Genomic DNA, 19,678 nt, shown 5'->3' with positions numbered 1-19,678 from the left:
GATACAAGAGAAAGAGATCCATGATGTCTGATCTCCTCTCGGCAACACTGAGCCCCCTACAACCTTTGTAAACTCATATGAACTAGTAGAATGAATATAACAGACCAACTCTTTGCATTTTCAGCTGATGCTTTTGACTTTAAAAGCTTCAGAAGCTGAATCTGCAGCACCATCAAACCATAGCTCCAAGAGGAGTCAATAATTCTCTTTCCAATGTCATCTCTATTGACCTCAGAATGAGATTTGCTTTTGCCATACTCTGTGGAATATGGAGCCCTCTAATGTCAAGAAGCTGCACTGGGTGAAATGTGTCCTCCACAGCTCAGCTCCTCACCTTTGGGCAAGTTGTGGATACTGCAGATTCATTCTACTGTGCTGAAACACGGGATGATATCCTTGATGAATGAAAGACATGTATTATGTATGCTGGCTCCACATGCAGTCTTTCAAACTGTGTTCCTGTTTCTACTCTGGTAACAGCTGACTCCACTGGTACTTAATCAGGCCTGAACTCAGCATTGTATCTTTAAGAAACTGATATTTTTCTAATTATAGATGTTTTTTACAGCAGTGGTGGCACACACCGTTCCAACAAATGCTGATGGGAAAATGAGGTAAATAAACACATGTTGCATGACAGTTTTCTTTGCAGAATGGATACAAGGCAAATTTCTGGAAGAAGCCAGTAAGTTAAAGTTAGAAATGAAATCCTTTCAAACCCATAAAGTTGGGTAAAATATGTGATTACCAAAGAAACAAAGAGTATGAAGAGACAGCCATGCCACTGAACCTCAAACATTGTCCAATGGCCAAAAGCAAAAGTAAAGCTGTATTAATAGTAGATAGTTTAACATGTAACAATGAGAAAATCTGTAATAATGGCTTAAAAAGCCAGTCTAATTTTCCATGACCCTCCATAAGCCCAGTAATACTCATTAGTGTCTACACGAATTTGTTAAACCTCCTCAGCATTGAAAAAACATGACTTCATTCAATTTGGATTTGTGTGCATCTAAAACTTTACATGCTGCAGCTTCTCTGGGAGTGACAATAACTTATATTTTAGGATTAAGGAAACACATGATATATTCCACATCTCCAGAACAGTAGCTAAATAGTGTAATCTGCCACATTTCAAAAAGCAATCAAATGCACAGATCCCTGCCCTTTTAAGCAAGCAAACTTGCCTGTGAGAGAAGCATTCTGAATTTCATAATCAAATGAAAAATGAGCTGATGCAGCTTCATTACAATAACAGGGTCATTAATAGTTATTGATGATAACTGGGATAAACTGTCAGATATCATCCATGTGACATGAACAAATGATTAATACACGGAATTCTTTAACGAAAGAAAAATCCTTGGGTGAACTTGCAAGCTGGGAGAGGAGATGCAATAAAATACAGAAACAGGGTGTTTGCTTTAATTTTGGACAATCTGTGCTTGAGTAAGGAACCCAGCATCCCACAAGGCCCCTCCATGGCACAGCAATGTTACGGATTTCAGGAGTAAGTTGTGATGAAACGCCCCTTTCGGCTCAGGAGCCTGCGTTCACCCCTGACTGATTTCATAACGCTGCTCAAGCTGACACGCTGATTAAAGGAAAGTCATTCCATTTAATCATTAGGTAAACACAATGCAGAGTGCTTGGTGGGCTTGGTGAGTGTGGAGCAGATCAGTTATTGCTCCTCAGGTGCTGATAGTGCTATCGGGCTGGATCAGCTCCTGCATTATCAGCACCCTGCTCTGCCCTGAAGAAACTTCTTGAAATCGTAAACAAGAAGCCTTTGGGTATTTGCTTTTCTCTCTTTCAAATACACATAATCGCTCAGCAATACCAGCATGGTTAAATTACCCCTAGAGCCAAATGACTTTGAATTAGATTTGTTCTCTTAAATACATCAGTCCCCCCAGGCCACTGGTACCTGTGGAACTCAATGCACCAAAAGATCTCTGCTGGGGAGATATTTTGCCACCCAGTTACAGCCTAAGGTGCATGTAGTGCGTAAACCCCCCCAATAGCTCATGCTATGATACACAGACTGTGTATTTCTCCAGACAAAGAGGTGGCTGAGCCCACCCACACCAGTGTTCCTCTGAAGGCCATCGAAGAGTCTTCTCCTGTGTCAATGCTGTCACCCCTTACTGAACAAGGACATTTTTAACTTAGGTGTATGACTTTCAGTTTTCAAGGCAGGTGAAGGCATTTCAGCACTAGGGTGGGATTTTGCAGAGCACTGCTATAGATCCAGCTCTTCAAAGCAATGGCAACTTTCTATTGATTTCCATGAGAGTGGAATTACAGTACAGCTTTCCAAGCCCCTTCTGTGCAAAAAATGCAGACTTCATTTTAAGATTTAGGGATAAGAGGATCATAGAATTTCTTGGCTTAGATGATCATCTAGTTTCAACCCTCCTGCCATGGGCAGAGATGCCTTCAACTAGACCAGATTGCTCAAAGCCCTGTCCAACCTGGCCATGGTGATGCCATGAGAGCTAAGCTAAGCCAGACTTAAGCACTGATGGGCATCCTCCCTGTTATCTCAATCTTGGCCACAGAGAACTACTTCTCTCCTTGCATTTGCACTGGCACCTTCTGACCTGAAAGCCCAGGGGAAGTGATGGGCAGCGTGCACACAGCTGGAGGGGAAGGCACTGCAGCACAGTCAGTGGTTTTCCTTGGACAGAGCTGATCTTTCCCTCAGATTCACACAAATATGGAGCCTTGCAATGCTGCCTTGAAGGGGCACCACACAAGTGGACGTGTCTAAATCCTTCTAAAAAGGATGTTCTGTCATTCTGCAAGAAACAGCCTCCAAAGGTCCCTCAAGTAGGAGTTTTGAAAAGGCCTAACTTTGCAAATTAATACTTTTCAGGCAGTTCCTGTCATATTTATTATTATAATTACTATTACAGCTATTGGCATTTTTGCCCATAGTTGCTCATGCATTTTCACAGAATGAGGATAAAATTGGAACCCAATTAATTTTTCCAATTCTACTCTCACACCTTTGAAAACCAAGAAATTCTGCAGTTGTCACCAGCCTGCCTATTATTTTGTTTGCTGCTTCCCTCCTGAATAGTGACATCAAGATGAGCTTATTTTTGATACCTTGTTGTCATTTCTCTTTGCTTTCTGTTTGCAAGATGCTGATGGCTCGTTGCAAATTGGAGAAGGCTCCCAGCATGTCAGCTGTCTGGACAAACTCTGGGAGCAGGTTAGCTGGGAATAAAACCTCCCAGAGGCACCGGTGTAGTACTGTTTGCATGGCTTTACCTCTTCAGTTTGCAATGACTCTGACTTCAAAGAAGTGCTTTACAAGTTCCTACATTCAGAGCTTTGTAGATAAAAATATTTGTTTCATCTTCCCATCAGGTACTCTCAGAAACAGCCTTACAACAGCTGGTAAAGGGGAGGGAGGCATTTTTATTGTTCTGATTCCCTTAAAGCAGCAACACCTTGCAAAACTGCAGGACAGTTAGAGGTGCTGTGATTTTTCTGCTATCATCCTTCCTAGCTTGTGTATTCCAGTTTAATACATCCTCACAACTGTGATTTTGCATGACCATACTTAACATTTTGCCTTCTGAATACAAAAAGATGCATTTCCTGGTCTGCCTGGATACTGTGCCAGGGAGCATTGTTTCCCACTTGATAACATTTGAACGTTCTTGGGAAACACTGGTCCATTTGTTAAAATTTTGTTCAAATAAAATCTCAGTCAAAAGTGCTGTAGGGCCTTTCACATGAATCTTTCCAATGGCCTTGTTTAAACCATGAATTTTCTTCAGGGGCTGTTGTATTAACTTATTTACTTATTATTAAGGACATTGAAGATTGAGAAAAATAAAGGCAAACCTGCAGAGTGCTGAGCTGAAAGACATGTATCCTAATCACAACATACAGTAAGGTGTAGAGTGTGTTATTAGGATAAAAGTCTGACCATGAAAAGTGACAAAACTCTCATTACCTTGAGAAAGATCAGCATTTCTCCAATGTCTCGCTTGTAAGAAAAGAGGTTCTCCTTCTTTGGCTAAACTTTGTTTCTAATTAAGTCTGATTTCAACCTCATGATGAACTTCATCTATTTTTTCCCTTCCACTAAAAAATTAGACTACTTTAAAATGAACTGTGAATTCTACGGAAATATTCTGGTTTAGATAAAATTGGCATTGAGTTACTAGGCATTTTTTTGTCAAAAAGACAATGAGATAATGGCACTGATTTTACAGTGGTGCTGAGAAAATTTACCATTCAGGCCTGTGTCTGAGTCTCCTGTTTGCTTGATTCATTGCAGATTTTCCCCTCATCGGATGAGTGGCTTGACCATTTGATTTTGTTGTTGGTTTCTTTCCAGATGCCAGAAGTACTGAGTATTTAAATATATATCTGGAGTTCAGCAGGAAATTGAAAATTGATTCTCTACAGCAGTTATCTGAGATATGGTTCAAGTTCTCACTTCAAGTTAGCCAGAGCAAAGAGCTAAGGCAGTCTCAGGGGAATGCCAGCTTGACAGATACTCTGGAGTGATTTCTGTGGTATCTTTGAAGAGAAATTCTGAAATTATGCTTTTGTTTAAAGAAGTCTCCTGTCTACTCTCAGCTCTCTAAGTAAGCATGGAGGGTAAGAAGATAACAAAAAGGATTTTTGATCTTTAGTAATACACAGACAGCTTTCAGTGGAGACATGAGTGATGAACTGTCAAATAAGGTGATGAGCAGATCCAGGCTCTTTATGATTTTCCTTAGCAATGCTGTGGCATGGCCACAGGCTGTAGGCACAGCTCAGCCTGCTCATGTTGGATATCACAGATGTAGCTGTACAGGAGGTGGCTTCTTCCCAAAGTATTAACCCCTGGATTGCAATGGGAGCCAGTGGGTTGGATAGGAGAAAAAGAAGGACACAAGATGACAGACCACTGCTGGAACAGGGATATCCACAGAAACAGTGTGTGGATGGCTGTTCTGCAAGCACATCCACTGCTGAGCAGTGCTGGAGACTCATGGCTCAACCTCTGCCACAAAACTGAATTTACCCTCCCTCAGTTCCCCAAGCAGTTCCCAGGGCTGTCCAACGCTGCTGAAGCAGAGGAGGCTCCAGTAGAGCCAAGTTCTTCCTGTAAAAGTAAGTGGCATGACACAAAGTCCTATTTTTACCAATGTTTCTATGAATTTGATATACTGGCAGAGATGTACTGACTTACAGTGGTAACCTTTGGCATTCTGAGATGTATATAAATGAATGCTTGAAACAACACTTGGGAGCAGAGCTGAGAGATGTTTTTCTCAGCGAAATGAATTAAACTAACCTTGGGTAAAACATTTGCAAGAATATAATAGTGACTTAGATACTTCCCTGCCTCAGCTTAAGGTGTCTCCAGCAACACCTGCAATGGTTGCCTATCAAATGTCACTTGGCCTCCAGAACCTGTGATACATGAGAGCTCAAACCCCTTTTATGCTCTGGCAGGAGAGTGAGTGCAGTAATGATTCACTATTACAGGCCAGTGTTAGTTCAATACAGATTGATTTGGTTCTGTATCTTTTTCTTTAAAATACATCTCCACACAAATGGGTCTGGTGTGTTCAAGCTTCCTAAATAATCATTTCACCAAAATTCTGTAATAAATAAATTACCCTCAAAAATCTACTGGAATTACAAATAAATCAGCAGATTCTCTGTTCAGCAGCAGCAATAAATCCTTCTTCTATCACAGCATACAGTGTTTACATTTGCCTAGGGGCTCTAAAACATTATGAGATGAAATGATTTTCCTGTTCCTTGGTGTCTGACTGCCATAGAATTTAAGTGTTTCATGAATTTAATTGTGAAGAGAACAGTTTAACATTTTTCAGACCCCTGTGGGAAAATGGAAGGAGGAGCCAACTGGATATTGTACTGCCTGGAAAATGATTCATATTTAAAATTTAACAATAATGACTGTACCAGGGGAGATTCAGAAGGGCAGCAAATGACCCCATGCCCATTAAAGATCTGTGCAAACTGGCAAAAGAAGGATTTGGTATCATAAGTAGGGCCTAGCCTTCTGCTTGTGGTAGAGTTTCATTCCAAGTTGCATAAATATCTTTATTTATGCAACATTAAGCCAATTTTCAGCATTTTCCTGGAAATCTATTAGTTGCTTTCAGGCTCTCTGAAAGGTATCTTATTTCATTGCAGGAGAATTCATCTGTCATGCTCTGAAGAGAGTGTTTATATCTCTAGCAACTAAAAGCTTGCAAAAAGGCAGCTGCAATCTTTTGCTGGAGCAGAGGCAGAAGACACAAAAACTATTACTGTTTCTTAGATGTAAGAAGAATTCTATTTTCAATGGGAGAGATTGTCCTGACTTACCTTGATTACTGAAATCAAGGAAAACATAACTTCAGTCTATCAAACCATTTTTGTAGAATTTAGGGAATGAGAGAGGGGATTGCTGTACAAGCTGAGAAAGAAAACAAAACTACTAGTTTTATCTCCTTTGAACACACAGCCCTTTATATTTTCATTTTCCCATCTCTATTTTTTTTTCTTGGCCCTCTTTTATTCACTTTCTTGCTTTGAAAGAAAAGCAAGGAGGAATTCTATGCTATTGTGTATGATCCCTTATTCTGACTTCCATGCTTGGTGCACAGAAGTCAGAGTGTGACATGAACAACAATTTGATGTACAGAGCCTGCCATGACAAAAGATTTTTGGATTTTATTCAGGAGTAAATGACAACAAAATCTTTGAAAACCTGAGAAGAAGGTGGGATAATAAAAGGGATGTGTGGGAGAAGAGGAATATAAAAAAAGGATCAAAACAGATAAATTTCAGTTGGCAAGTGATAATATGCTCTTCAGTTTCCTAGAGTTAAAATTGTAGCTTCCAATGTATTTTAGTGATGGATCCTGCATAGGAAGTCTAACGTGAATTAGCTGCTATAAACTTGTTTTCTAACAAAAAAAAAAAAAAAATTAAATATCATCTATAAATTTTGCTAATGTGCTTGGTAGAGAAGCAAAATCAGCAGCAAGAAAAAGAGTACTGCTGACAATTTCAGTGAAGAGGACAATCAGTCAAGTATCATGTTCATCACTCCTTATTTTCTGTGATAATTAGATCCCAACATTCTGCACTGCGATGTGCATGACTTGCTTTGTTCAAGATGTTGCCCACATTATGTCTTTGGGAGTTGTCTCCTTCCCTTGCCACCAACTTAAAATACATCCTTTTGGTGTACATGCCCCGGAATTGAGTGCTTCCAAAGTTCCTGATGGTCCCAGCACCTCTCAGCACCAGCTGACACGGAGACAAATGAATCTGCTTCCAGGGACACCACAAAGGATTCCTTTGGTCCACTAAAACAAATGCTTGGGTACATCTTCAAAAAATTCTCTTTATCACTGAAAATTAGCAGTGGTGTGAGAGGGTCTCTTGAACTTTGTAGCTACAGCCAGGGCTAAGAATGACAGAATCTGACTGCTGGGAATTGGAAGAAATAAAGGAGTAAATCTGAAAGCAGAACAGCCCTGAGACTGGAGCATTCCTGCATCTCTCTTAGGGTGGGACTGTGCATTAGCAGATGGCAGCCTAAAAACAATATGTGCTGAGAGAGCTCGAGATGTATGGCAAGATTTTCAACACCTACGCAACCGCTCAAAGGAGTATTGTCTGTCAGGGGTGGTGCAGGGATTTACAAGTTGCTTTTGTGTGGATTTCTGAAGCTGTTATCTGCACACCATCAGCCAGGAGACGTTGGAGGCAAATTCAAGGCAAATTTTCACAAAATGGAATACAATAACTAGTCACAATATTAATCCATAAGCTTTGATGTGAGCGTTGTAAAACACATATAAAGCAGCCCAGACCCCTCTCATTGGTAGATCAGGGAGTTCTGTTGGTTGTGAGAGGCAGCAGAAAATTGCAACTGAAGAGCAAATCATGATCTTGCCATCTGCCTGGAAGGAACTATTATATAGGGTTTGCTGTCAATCAACCAACCTGTTTTGAAGCAAAGGAAGAACAGTACATGATTTTTTTTTTTTCCATGCTCATTTCATGCACTAATTCCTTACTCAGAAACTATTTCCAGCACACAGGGCTCTGTTTGCAGCTCCCTGCCCAGCCCTGCAAGCAGGGAGATGAGGTGTGGAAGAGAGTGTTTTTCTTAAATAATGACAAAACCCGTAGCTGCGACAAGGAGTTAAATCTTAAGGTATTGTATTTGTTAAAGTGATGGCATCAGGGAATATTGGCTGCTCTATATCCCATAATCATGATAATTCTCACTTTTTTTTTGTTCCAGTGTGAGAGTTTTCCCAAGTCTCTCATTTCCTCCTCTTGAAGGGTGTATTTTGTGTTGCTTTACGATTTTTTTTTGGTTGGTTAGGGGTGGCTTTTTTCATGAACATACCTAAGGCAAAAATTGTTGCTGTCTGCCTGCTTTATCTTTTCAAAGATTTTCCTGTGAACTCTAGGCTATAGTACTGCACAGCAGTGTATTTCATCCATAACTAAATTTCCTTATGTAGCACCTCTAACCTGAGGATCTCCAAGCACGCTAAAATAGGTGTGTGAAAGCCACACCATGCCCCTGCAGAATCCAGGGCATTTTAGAAGTAATAAACTGAAGTATAATTTAATATCATAGAGTGAATCCGTTATAAGGGTTCACACTGCAGGGGACAAGCAGCAAAGAAACCTCTCAATTTGTTAATGGGTTTTTTTTTTCCACCACTGACTTTCTTTGTGATAAACTGGAAGCAAAAACACGGGTTTGCAAATAAGCTATTTGGTCAATCCCCTGGTGTAATGTAAGAGCTGAGATTTGCTCTGCAGCTGAGGCTGAGGCAGAGTTAGAGGACTTTGAAGTGCTATTTTCAGGGTGGCACCTGGACTTAAAAAAAACAGAAATGCAACACTGCAGAGCTGATCTGGCCTCTTGCATTTTCCTTTGGCAGAGGCACCAGCCAAAGCTTCTTTTCCAAAAGAGGTGCTGGGCTATGTCAGGATGTGCATTTGCTGTGTACTGGAGCACCCAGGCAGACCTGGGTGTCTGGAAACATTTCACAGCCAGGAGAGGCACTGAGCTCACAGCAGAACTCCCTTCAGGGTTCCCTGGCACACAGCACAACCACCCTGGCCTGTTTCCCAAATCAGCCCAGTTGTGCCTTGTCACTGGGATTTACTATACTCAACAGAAATTTACTATAATCAAAAAAACCCTCGCACCTGACGGTGTTTTGAACCTTCAAACGAGCTCCTCCCTGTGTTCAGGTGGTTTGAGTTTATAAAAGCTCCCAATAGGAGGGAAGGAAGAGAGAGGAGTAGAGTGATGGTCTGCTTTAGGCTGTTTCTGAAGTGAGAGAAGCAGCCAAAAATCCATGGAAAAAAGTCTTTGATCTACAGTGAGACAGAAACAAGAACTAAACCTGCCTGTGACCCCAGTGTTTTGGGGGTTTTTAAGGTTGGTGCTTGGGAACCAGAATTTTGGAGCTTGTGGAGTGGTTTCCTGGTTGTGTTTGTGGTCTGGGTTTTGAGCTTTCATGGTGTGTTGGGGAAGTTTTACTCTTCACAGTGATGGGAAGTTTGGGGCTGACTGGAAGAGGGTTGATATATCTTTGGTCTTTTGTCTGTGTAGCAACTTTTTTGTCTGGCACCTGGCTGCTCTTCCTACAGTTTTCCCTTAGTCAGGAGAAGGTGGGAGGCTGACTGGGCTGGGGGAACCTGCCCCAGTGCAGCTGGGCAGGAGATGGGATATCAAGCTGGGAGTGACTTGCTGCAATATTACAGGGAGAAATTTGTTTCCTAGATAACCTTGTTTCTATGCTGATGCCTGAGACATGTCAAATTTGACAGAAGAGGCTTAATTTAACTGCTGTTGAAACTTCCTTTTTTTTTATTTCCTTGGCATAATGACAGAATCACAAAATGGTTGGGGTTGGAAGGGGCCTCTGGAGATCATCTAGTTCAACCCTTCTGCTAATGCTGGTGAAATAATAATGGAGACCTATGGTTTATTAAGTTTAACTGAAATTTAGGGACATAGCAAGCGTAGAAGGAGTGAAGATAGCCCAGTGACCAAGTCTGAGCTCACCACAGTGATTTTGCTTCCCACAGTGCCTAAGTGGCCTTGCTTCTCTTGGATTTATTTTATTTATGTTATGAATATTAAAACACCTGTACCTTTTCGCAAAAAATGACTTTTCAGCAGCAAAAGCAAATGCTAAACCTGTGCTTGAAGACTGATGCTTGACATAATCAAGAGGTAAATCAAATGCCAAGGGTCCCCTCTGGCTATGGATACACTCACTTTCAGTTTATGCACTCTGACCCGTGATTTGCCCACTGTAGATGGGTCTTGCATGTAATGTGGTTTTAGCTGGTCTGGAAAGGCAACTACAGGCCAACAAAAGTAATAGTTTGTTTTCAAATCAGGGCTATTTCAATAGCATTTTATGTAATGGGTTCACCCTGACTAATCTAAGAATGGGCTGGAGGCTCTTGAGTTCGTGCTATGCAGAAGTTGAGGATCCATGTTCTGGATTTTCAGATCAGAATGATCTCTCCAGCTAATGTATGGCTGATAAAGGATAACAGTATCACAGGAAACCATGAACTGGCATCACTCAAGCACTGCTTTAACATTTATTTCTTTGCTTTTTGGTATATCTGAACTGAAACTAAATGCACAGCTTGTCTCCATTATGTGATGGTTATGTTTACATGCCATGATATCCAGAGCCCACTTATGTTTTTCTGGTAATACTTTAAATATATTGAGTGCTATTGAATTTTTTTTTTTTGCATGATGATAATGTACTGCACAGATAATTCTTCTTGTTAATCCTTTGCAAATGCTGATCTTGTCATCTTGTCAGCTAATGACAAGTTATAGATAAGGGTTGAGACTTTTTGTGTGTGTTGTCCTACATACTTTAAAAATAACTAGGACACAAACTTTTCTGATATAAACTTCCCTGACAAATATAGATGTGTTCTTTTTTATTTCTCTCCTCTCTTAGGCATGGAAAAACTGCAAAAAGCAGAATTGTTGCCTCCCAAACACAGTAATTGTGAAGACTAGACATCCCTTTAACAAGGAATAACAGCATATTTAAGGTAGGCTGGGAAGAATAATTGTGAAAATCCTTCTTTTTGTGCTCTGCTCTCACTTGTTCCTTTTGTCAATATTCAGACTTGTAATTTTATTCTTTGTTTTCCTGTACAAGCTTCTTATTGTGCTCTTGTGGTTTGGTTTTTTTTTTCCCCCCTAATGGCTTTGGTTATGTCATATCCCTAGTTGGATCTTCTCTATATATTTAGGGGTAGCTGATAAAACTGCTGCTTCTGCCAAGCAAGTTTGGTGTGGCTGAGGCAGCAAGGAGAGAGGTATTGCAGTGATGTGGCAAAAGACAACAGGGTGGAAAGGAGCTGCCAGGTCTGGGTGCCAAGTACAGCAGGTGGAGCGTCTCCACTGAGTATGTTGTGCTGTTCCATGTTGCTGTATCCTTGGCTGGTCCTCCATACCCATATGTCTGCACCTGTGCTGGAAACAGAGCAAATTTCCCAGCCCCCTGTACTTGAAGTGGGATGACAACTGCCTGAACCAGCCTCTGGGTTCCCATGGTCAGTGGTTTCCCTGAACATGTTGTTAAGCTCTGCTGCTTCAGGCTCCTGGTGTGTGTGATCTGTGTTGGCCAGCAGAGGCTGTGGTCACAGCTGGACAAATCATCAAATATATCCTTGATGTTTTTCCTTCTTGAAAGATTGTGTACCTTCCTAGCTAAGCTTTTCATGGTCAGCATGTTTACCTCCAGGAAAAGCAGTGCATCTTCTCTTGCCCCGGAAAAGACACAGGAGAAGAAAACATGACAATACAGATGAAAGGATTTAATGCTGTCATGGTAGATATAGGAAGGGCAGGAAAGGAAAAGGGTTCAGCTGGGTCCCTGAGGATGGACCAGACCTCCTACAAGAGAGGGAGAAAAGTGGTGGGGACTGGAAGTCTCAGGACACGAAAGGTTTTCCTTTCGTGGGAGTGGAGCACTTGCATGAGCACAGGGGAAGTGCAGGTAGAATGTCAAACATTGCTGCACTCACACACATTGAATGTGGCTTAGAAGTATTTTAGGGCAAAGCTGCATCCACAGCTGATGTCCAGGGAACCCTAGAACTTGTACTCTCCCTGTACCGAAGGAATCCTGCTTTGCTATTCATGCTTTCTGTTCCATTGGGGAGAAAAAGAAAAACAACCAAGAGCAAGAAACACAGGGAGGCTTTGGGCCCTGGCTGAGGATTTCTTGGCTGGTTTTACTCTGGGCTTCATGGTTGCTGTTCAGGCAATCACATGTAGGCAGCTCAATCTTCACACACTCAGCTGCTGGTTTTCCACGTGGGCTGGTTCTCAATGGAAGAAGAGCTATGTGGGGAGGTGAGGGGGCCAAGAAAAACTTCTGCTCTGTCAGATTTTTTTTTTAAAAAGCTTCCACAAATGTTGTGAACCAAAGACAAAAGAGTAAGAAATTTGGCTTTTGGTGGAATTAAGGTAAAACTTACTGTGAGACTACACTTGGCTCACCTGAGTAGGAACACTTTGGTAGCGAGGAACTGCAGTGTACAGTGCCTGTTGCCCAGGCAGCAGCCAAGGCAGAGTTTGGGATATGGAAAGGAGCTTTTTAGGGGTGGGTGGAAGCAGCTGGGAGGGATGGAGAACACAATCTGTGAAAAGCAAAGCTTCATTGTCCCAGAAGCACTAGAACTAATGAGCTTTGCATTTTCAAGGTGGTGAGCCTTCTCCAGACCCTGTGAAATACATGCCTGGGATGTGTTGTGTTCAATCTCTACATGGGGAAAAGGGGTGTGTGGGGGAGGAGGAGAGAGAGGCAGAGGAGGCAGAATGCAGAAAGTAGAGGCCAGAGGCCCCTCTTTGGGTGCAAGCACCAATCTGCTGTCTGCATGAGCCTGCCTTAGTTGCATATGTTCTCCTTTTCTGTGTGCCCAGAAAATTGTGAAAAATAGAGGTTCAGGCAGGGAAGAGCATTTATTTTTGTTTGCCTATTTTTGTCATTCACTTGGCATCTCTAAATGAATGGTGGAATCAGGAGGGAAAAGGCTATTCTCCCTGTGCACACAGCCCTTGTGTGTGAGGCAGACTGTCTCAAAGACAGTTGGATCCCTGCTGACCTCTTGCAACCCACCTTCACCTTGGAAATATCATGCCAGTGTCTGCTTTTGGCAACTGTGCCAGCAACCCCATGGAGTCTTTCAGTCAGAGCTGTGGAAAAGCAGTTTTCCACGCTCTCCAGCTGGGATAGCTCAGCCTCTGGTCTCTGTTCTTTCCTCTGTGTGCCATCAGGTATCAGAGTGGGGGTGGAAGGACCTCCTTCTGACACTTCACCTCCCAGCAGTCAGGCATAGACTGTGTATCCCAAAGGTTGTTCTGTCCCTCTGCAGGGCATGGATTCATCCTGCCCCAGTGCTGGTGAGAGATGCCATTGCACAGAATGGTTGACACAACCTTTTGTCCTGTCTCCCCTCTATCTAGAGACAAATTACTCTTTCAGCCTTCCCTTTTCATAACAAAGGATTTTGAAATGTGTAGACTGCTCACTTGTGTCTTATTTTTCCTTCCTATTTTCTCTTTCCAGTGTGTCAGTAGCCCCACAATTGAGTACAGGCCCAGGGGCACATGTAAAATATCATCCCCTCCCTGTCATAGCCAAGTGAGGAGGCTGAAATAAAGCCCCAAAGCATCAGGTGAAGATGACACTGTGCTTAGCAAAGAGGGTAAGAGGAGCTGTTTTGTGTCTTGTTGGTCCACTGAAAGTTAAACTTGGCAGCAAAGACATCAAAGCAGGTGTGAGGATGCTTCTGCAAGATTTGCCAAGGACTCCTGTGCTCCTGTTTGATGCTGGGAGCCAGGGCAGGGGAGAGGCAGCAAGCACAGCCTGTTTAATATTCTCCCTGTCCCTCTGATCTCCCCCCTGCCCTGCAGAAGCAACATGTCCCATGTTTCTGCAGAGCTTGTCCTGAGCAATAGCAGCATCTGTCAGGGGTTAGGTGGCATTAGCCTCGTGGAGCTGGGAGTTAGCAGTGCTTGGCAGAGTGACAGTTGTGCTGTACCTTACATAAATCTGTATCTTGCATAAATCTGTCTCTGCCTAGTCTGCCCCAGGTGTATGGTCACAATTTGTCTGATTCTTCTTGCTGTCTACAAGACCTTTCAGTTTCTTAGAAGATTATCTTTTCTTCTTGAGGCCCTTCTCCCTCATCTTTCTTCACAACTCCCACCTCCTTACCCTTTCCCTTCTATCTTTCCCACAAGTCCTAAAGGGATCATATTTTAAACAGGTGTTATTTTAAAATAAATTCCCATCACCTGCCCTCTTCAGTGCTGCAGAAAGCTCCCAGTATTCCCATGGAAAGGGGAAAAGTCTTGAGCCTCCCTATGGCTTTGACAGCAAACCCCAGTAGCCCTCTATTCACCACCTCCTGATATGGGCTGTGCCTGATTCCAGGTACCTTGCTCATCAGTAATTCATGGTACTTGGTTGTCTGTCATCTGCTTTTTTTGACTCTTCTTGACCCTTCTCAGGCCAGAAAATAGTAACTGCCCCAGTTCTTGGCCTTCTTCCAGTGTCTGAGGGAATTCTTCAGAAGACAAGAAAACCTTTATTAAGCAGATCATTACATCCCCAACCATACTGGTCACCATGAGGCTTGTCCTGAGCCACCCTCTCTTTCCCATCTCTGCTCAGGGACCTGGCACGAGCTCCACTGTGGGGAGGGTCCGTGTGCCGGTGCTCTCCTGTGTCACTGTCACACACCTGCCACCCACTGCTTTATTGTTTTAAGGCTCTATTAAAGAGCTGCTCTGAACACTGTGGCAGAGACCAGTATAATGTTCCTGTCGGTCTGCAGGGCCAGGTTCTTAGTATGTATTGCCCAATAAAGTACAGCAGCTCTGAAGGAGTGTGTGATCTGTCAAGGAAACTCATTGCACCTCTCACTGAGAGTCTCCACTGAGATATATGTCCTTGGGTGCTGAGAAAGAGGTACTTAGGAGTAAGGGTACTTATTACTGTTATTATTTGCTATTGTTTGGTGCCTGGTACTGGTAAGCAGTGCAGGTGGCACACACTTCTACCACAGCTCATCAAGCGGGGAGAAAAAATCCCACCTTGTGCTATAGCACACATCCTGAGCTCTTAAAATGGAAGTTTCTGTTCTATCTCTAAGCCTTATTTCTTCTGTAGGCAGAGGTAAGAGTTGCAATGCCAAGTGAATGGTATGTACTGAGTCCATACAGTGGCTCTTTAAAAAATAATTACATATGGTGCAAGAGGGAGAGGAAACCACTCCATTCCTGTAAATGGCCACTTAAGATGTGGAGAATAAATAACTGTAATAAATAATCTGGCATAGCTGAGCTTTAGCATTTAGGAATAAATCAGAACTCTTTCCCCATTGTCTGCCGAGGTGCATTGGAAATGGAGTTGGAAGGACAGATTTCCCTCAGAGTTGTGGCAAGCTGTTGGAAAGCCCATGGGAGCATGTAGGAATCTCCTGTACTCCCGTGTGTTTTGTTGCACTTTCCCTGCACCACCCTTCCCCGTTCACAAGCATGTGCTGCTCTCTGTGAAAGAAAGGAGACTCCCTTAAGTCTCGCTTGCCTCTTGTGAATAAGTGCAAGAACAACGCCGGGGAATAAAGCCTCTGCCGGCGGAATTAACGCGTCCCCAGATCGCTCCTTGGCTGTTCAGTCCCTCACCTCTCCATCAGCTCTGCCTTCCCACCGGCGCTGGTCCACCCTCCTACCCATTCATTCGCGCTGCCTCTCGCAGCCGGAGCGGCGGCTCCTCCGCGCCGGGCACAGTCTCAGTGCCGGTATTTAAATGCAGCTCCAGTCGCTGGCGAGCGCCTGGCTGGGGCTTGTCACCGAGGGCTGTGTCGCTTTAAGGCATGTGATACTTTCCCGAGCAGGGATGTATTGAAATAGGCTCCGGTACTTCCAGCATCGTAGAGCAGTGTCGGAACCGCCGCCTTCCCCGCACTGCCCGCGCCGGAGCCAGGCTGCTCTGCCCTCACACACAGACTGCTCCTCGTCCTTAAGTATCCTGGAAGCTGCAAATTATCTCAAGATCACTTCAAAGGTCTCGTCAAGCAGAAGGTGATGCTAGGAGATGATTTAAAGGTGAAAATGAGAAGGTTTCCACCCCTCAAACCTTGGCCACTTTTCTGACGGCAGAGTCTGAGAGCTCAGATGTCTTCTTTACTCTGGAAACAGGATTTGTAACGAAAAAGAGATTTTTTTTTTTTTCTACTTTTAATCCTGATAAAGAAGATTATTGGGAAGCTATAAAAAAAATCCCTTATTGTGATACAGATGGATTTAAAAAAGTATTAGATCTTTCCGATGAACACTACTAGAGTGCTCTGCTCTTGGTTGGATTACTCAGGTAAGGAGCTTCCTCAGGATTTAAGATTCAGAAAGCAGATCTGGAACTCATCAGATAATAAGTGGAAAATACTCAGTGCTGTGTTTCTTTACTAATGATAAGATGATTGGTATGTAAAAGTGTGTGTGACAGCACCTTGCTTACAAACAAGTGCGTGAAGAAATGTTTGTGAGAAATGCTGGTGTTTGAGCAAAGGTAGTTTGAAATAGTGCAGTTCGAGAGAGGTTTTTCTGGACAAAGACAAAAAAAAGCTAATAATTAAGGCTGAGAGGGTTAAGTAAGTCTGCTGTCCATGTGCTAAGAATATGATGAGGAAAGACACAGGAGCATTTAGCAGGCTGTGGAAGTTTGGCTTTGCTTTGCTCTTTGACTGGGATTCTTAAAGTTCAGTTTAAATAACCTGAATAGCTGAAATATCCCTATGTGAGAGTTCACCTTTCCACTCTTACCTTGTGGTATAAAAAGCACAGGAGCACCAAATATGACAAGAAGGCGTTAATTCCTGAAGACACTGGAAGCCTACTGGGAGCTCCCTGGTCTGAGGGGGTTGAATCTATTTTGCAAGATAAATAGGTCTAAAAAGAGAGGAGAAAAAGTGCATTATATACTGCAAAGCAAACAGCTGGAAATGAAATTAATTATACACTAAGCAGTGCATCAAGCACTCAGTACAGAGAAAGGAAGAGCCTCATGCTGATCAAAATAATGTTTTGGTATTCTCTATTAATTATGCTTGTCAGTTTATGTGGTTCTTTTTAGCTAATTAGACTTAAAAAGCTGTGCTGCTTTAAAATCAGGGACAAAAAAAAAATCATGCATATATTTTATTACCACTGTATTTCACTATTTTAATACTGTTAATTTTCATACTGCAGAAATCCCCCTGATATCATATACAGACTTTCCATTTTTTTAATTTTTTTACTTTTTTTTTTTTTTTTTTAGCAAAGACATGGTCTTTCCATATGAGAGATTTAATCTTTCAAAGTCTTTCTTGCTCTGTGAAAATGATGTTCAGCTGATTGGGTTATTAGATAGAGAATAGCATCCCGTCATTGGCTGAACGAGGAGAGTGCCTGAAGTTTGATTAATTTGGCAATCTGAAATGCAGCAGAAGGTGTTGTTAAGGGAACTGGACGATGTGTAGCGTAGCTGAGCCTTGCAAACCTCCCAGTCCTTGCAGGCATTGAGAAAGAGCTGTTGAAGTTAACAAGTCAGAGGGAAATTTAGCCAGTTAGTACAGCCATGAACACAAGTATGAAAAAACATGGTTGTCTGTGTTGGGTGGCCAAGTACAGCAGCACCAGCAGACAAAGAAATTGCTCTTTCCCTCTGCAACGGGAATATTATTAAAATTTTGACACAATCTGCTTTGAGAAAGCATCAAATCTTCTATGGAATCCATCTGAAATTCAGTCTGGCCATACTCTGGACCCTGTGCACGCACAGGTCGAACAAAAGGAAGCTGATTTCATCTGAGGATTAGAATGTAATTTTGAGAAACAATTGCTTTGTTTGGTAGACAGAAGCATGATTAATAATTAATGCTTGCAAAAGTAAAGAAACAAACAGTAAACTGTTAGCTTCTGGGTCAGCATCAGCCATCCAGTTTTGGGAATGGAGTATTTTTGCAATTCATCTTGAATAGCTGAGGATGTTTTATGCCTTTTTGTAATGTGTTTAAAGTAGCTTTGATACTGCCTGGGCATCATGTGTTTCTCAGCTGGCACTGTGATTTATTTTTTTTTTTTAATGTAATGTATATTTTTTAACTCCCTTGTAAATGCAACTATGGATTAGTGTGGGAATGTTTTCCAGCCTCTTTTTACATTGTGGCTTTTTTAGTCCTCAGATTATTACAGTTTGATTTTTACCACTGAATTATTAAAGTTATCCAGGCTCCTGTGTGATGCCTTGTTACCTCAGCTGTCCTTTTTGGGCATGACCTTTGCTGTATAACAATTGCATCCTGCAGGGGGAATAATAATCAAAAGAAATTTAGCAAAAGGAGTGAAAAAGGAAAAAAAATACTGTTGTAATGGAATCTGACTATTCTGTGTACTGTAAGGCATTGGGTAATAATGTCTGTCTAATATTTTGTTTAGAGAATGGCAGTGGTCTCTGCAATGTCCTGGGTCCTGTATTTGTGGATAAGTGCCTGTGCAATGCTGCTCTGTCAGGGGTCCCTCCATCACACTTTCCAGCAGCATCACCTGCACAGACCAGGTAGGACTGAGCTCAGCTCTGGGGTGCCGTGAGATTGCAGGTTCTCTGCCCGTGCTCGTGTCTGTCTTGATAAATGACTGAGTAATCAAAAATCTTTTTATCATTTAACTTTTATGAGTTGCTTGCCTTTATATTGCACAGCATCTGTTTTTTTTTGGTCAGTCTAATGTGTGTTGTTGCTCTGCCAATCCGATGTTGGAATAGTCATCCTTTAATGTCATCTTCTAACAATTTCCCAACACAGGCATCCCATTTTGGATAACTTTTCAGTTTCTATGTCCTTATCTCTATCTCCCCTTCTCACCTGGTGAAGTTCTGGAATGGGTGTGTAACTCAGACATTGTGACAACACAGGTTTGGATAACTTTGCAGTTATCTGACCCAAACTGGGTATGGGTTTGTAACTTGAAATGCTGGCACCAAATCTCACTCATAGTCACCTGTGTTTACTGGAGGTCAGATGTTTGCATAAATGCACTTATTTTAAGGTTCTCAAGTTTACCTCTGAAAATTGATGGGGTTGCAAAAGTGCAGCCCAGAGGAGAATTTGGGACTGTCTTTCAATGGAGTTAAATGCCTATAAATCAGAATAAATCAGAGTGGAGAACAGAGCTGACTTTGACTGTTGGATCTGCAGGGACAGCACATCAGTGGTTTTATTGTGTTTTTATTAATAGAAATAGATCACGTAAGTTTTTCAACCGTTAATTGCACTTTGAAGAATGTGCTATGCTAAAATTGAGGTGTTGGCATATTCTAGCACAGTATTATCATCTGCTTAAAATTAGATGGGCCAAGAATGTCACTTAACAAATTTGGATCCAAAGAAAGGTGGGAAAGGTTTTAAGAGACATAGAAATGAAAGATGGAAAATCTTAACTCACAGTGATGAATCATTTAACAGTGTGGCAATTAATACTTGAATGTTTTTTGATCTCATGACATCCCTTCAAAGACAGATGGTCTTGAATCACAAGGATTTAGTAACCTTAAAACTCAAAGTT

The 19,678-nt window shown here is 42.1% G+C and overlaps 1 protein-coding gene across 3 annotated transcripts in view; it reads left to right on the top strand.

Annotated features, from left to right (window-relative positions):
• The first annotated feature begins 11,012 nt into the window (after window positions 1-11,012).
• TAFA1 (TAFA chemokine like family member 1) overlaps window positions 11,013-19,678 on the top strand; it is a 223,913-nt gene continuing 215,247 nt past the window's right edge. The window contains exons 1-2 of one of the 3 annotated variants that reach the window (XM_064667233.1): window positions 11,013-11,109; window positions 18,554-18,674. In XM_064667233.1, coding sequence (XP_064523303.1) covers window positions 18,557-18,674 — 118 coding nt within the window. In that variant the 5' untranslated portion in view covers window positions 11,013-11,109; window positions 18,554-18,556. Of the gene's footprint in view, window positions 11,110-15,666; window positions 16,449-18,553; window positions 18,675-19,678 lie in introns of those variants that run through there. The other 2 variants (XM_064667234.1, XM_064667232.1) reach the window with 2 other exon arrangements.

Source organism: Pseudopipra pipra, chromosome 11, assembly GCF_036250125.1.
Source record: "Pseudopipra pipra isolate bDixPip1 chromosome 11, bDixPip1.hap1, whole genome shotgun sequence".
NCBI lineage: Eukaryota > Metazoa > Chordata > Aves > Passeriformes > Pipridae > Pseudopipra > Pseudopipra pipra.
This window is presented reverse-complemented; position numbering and strand designations above follow the sequence as displayed.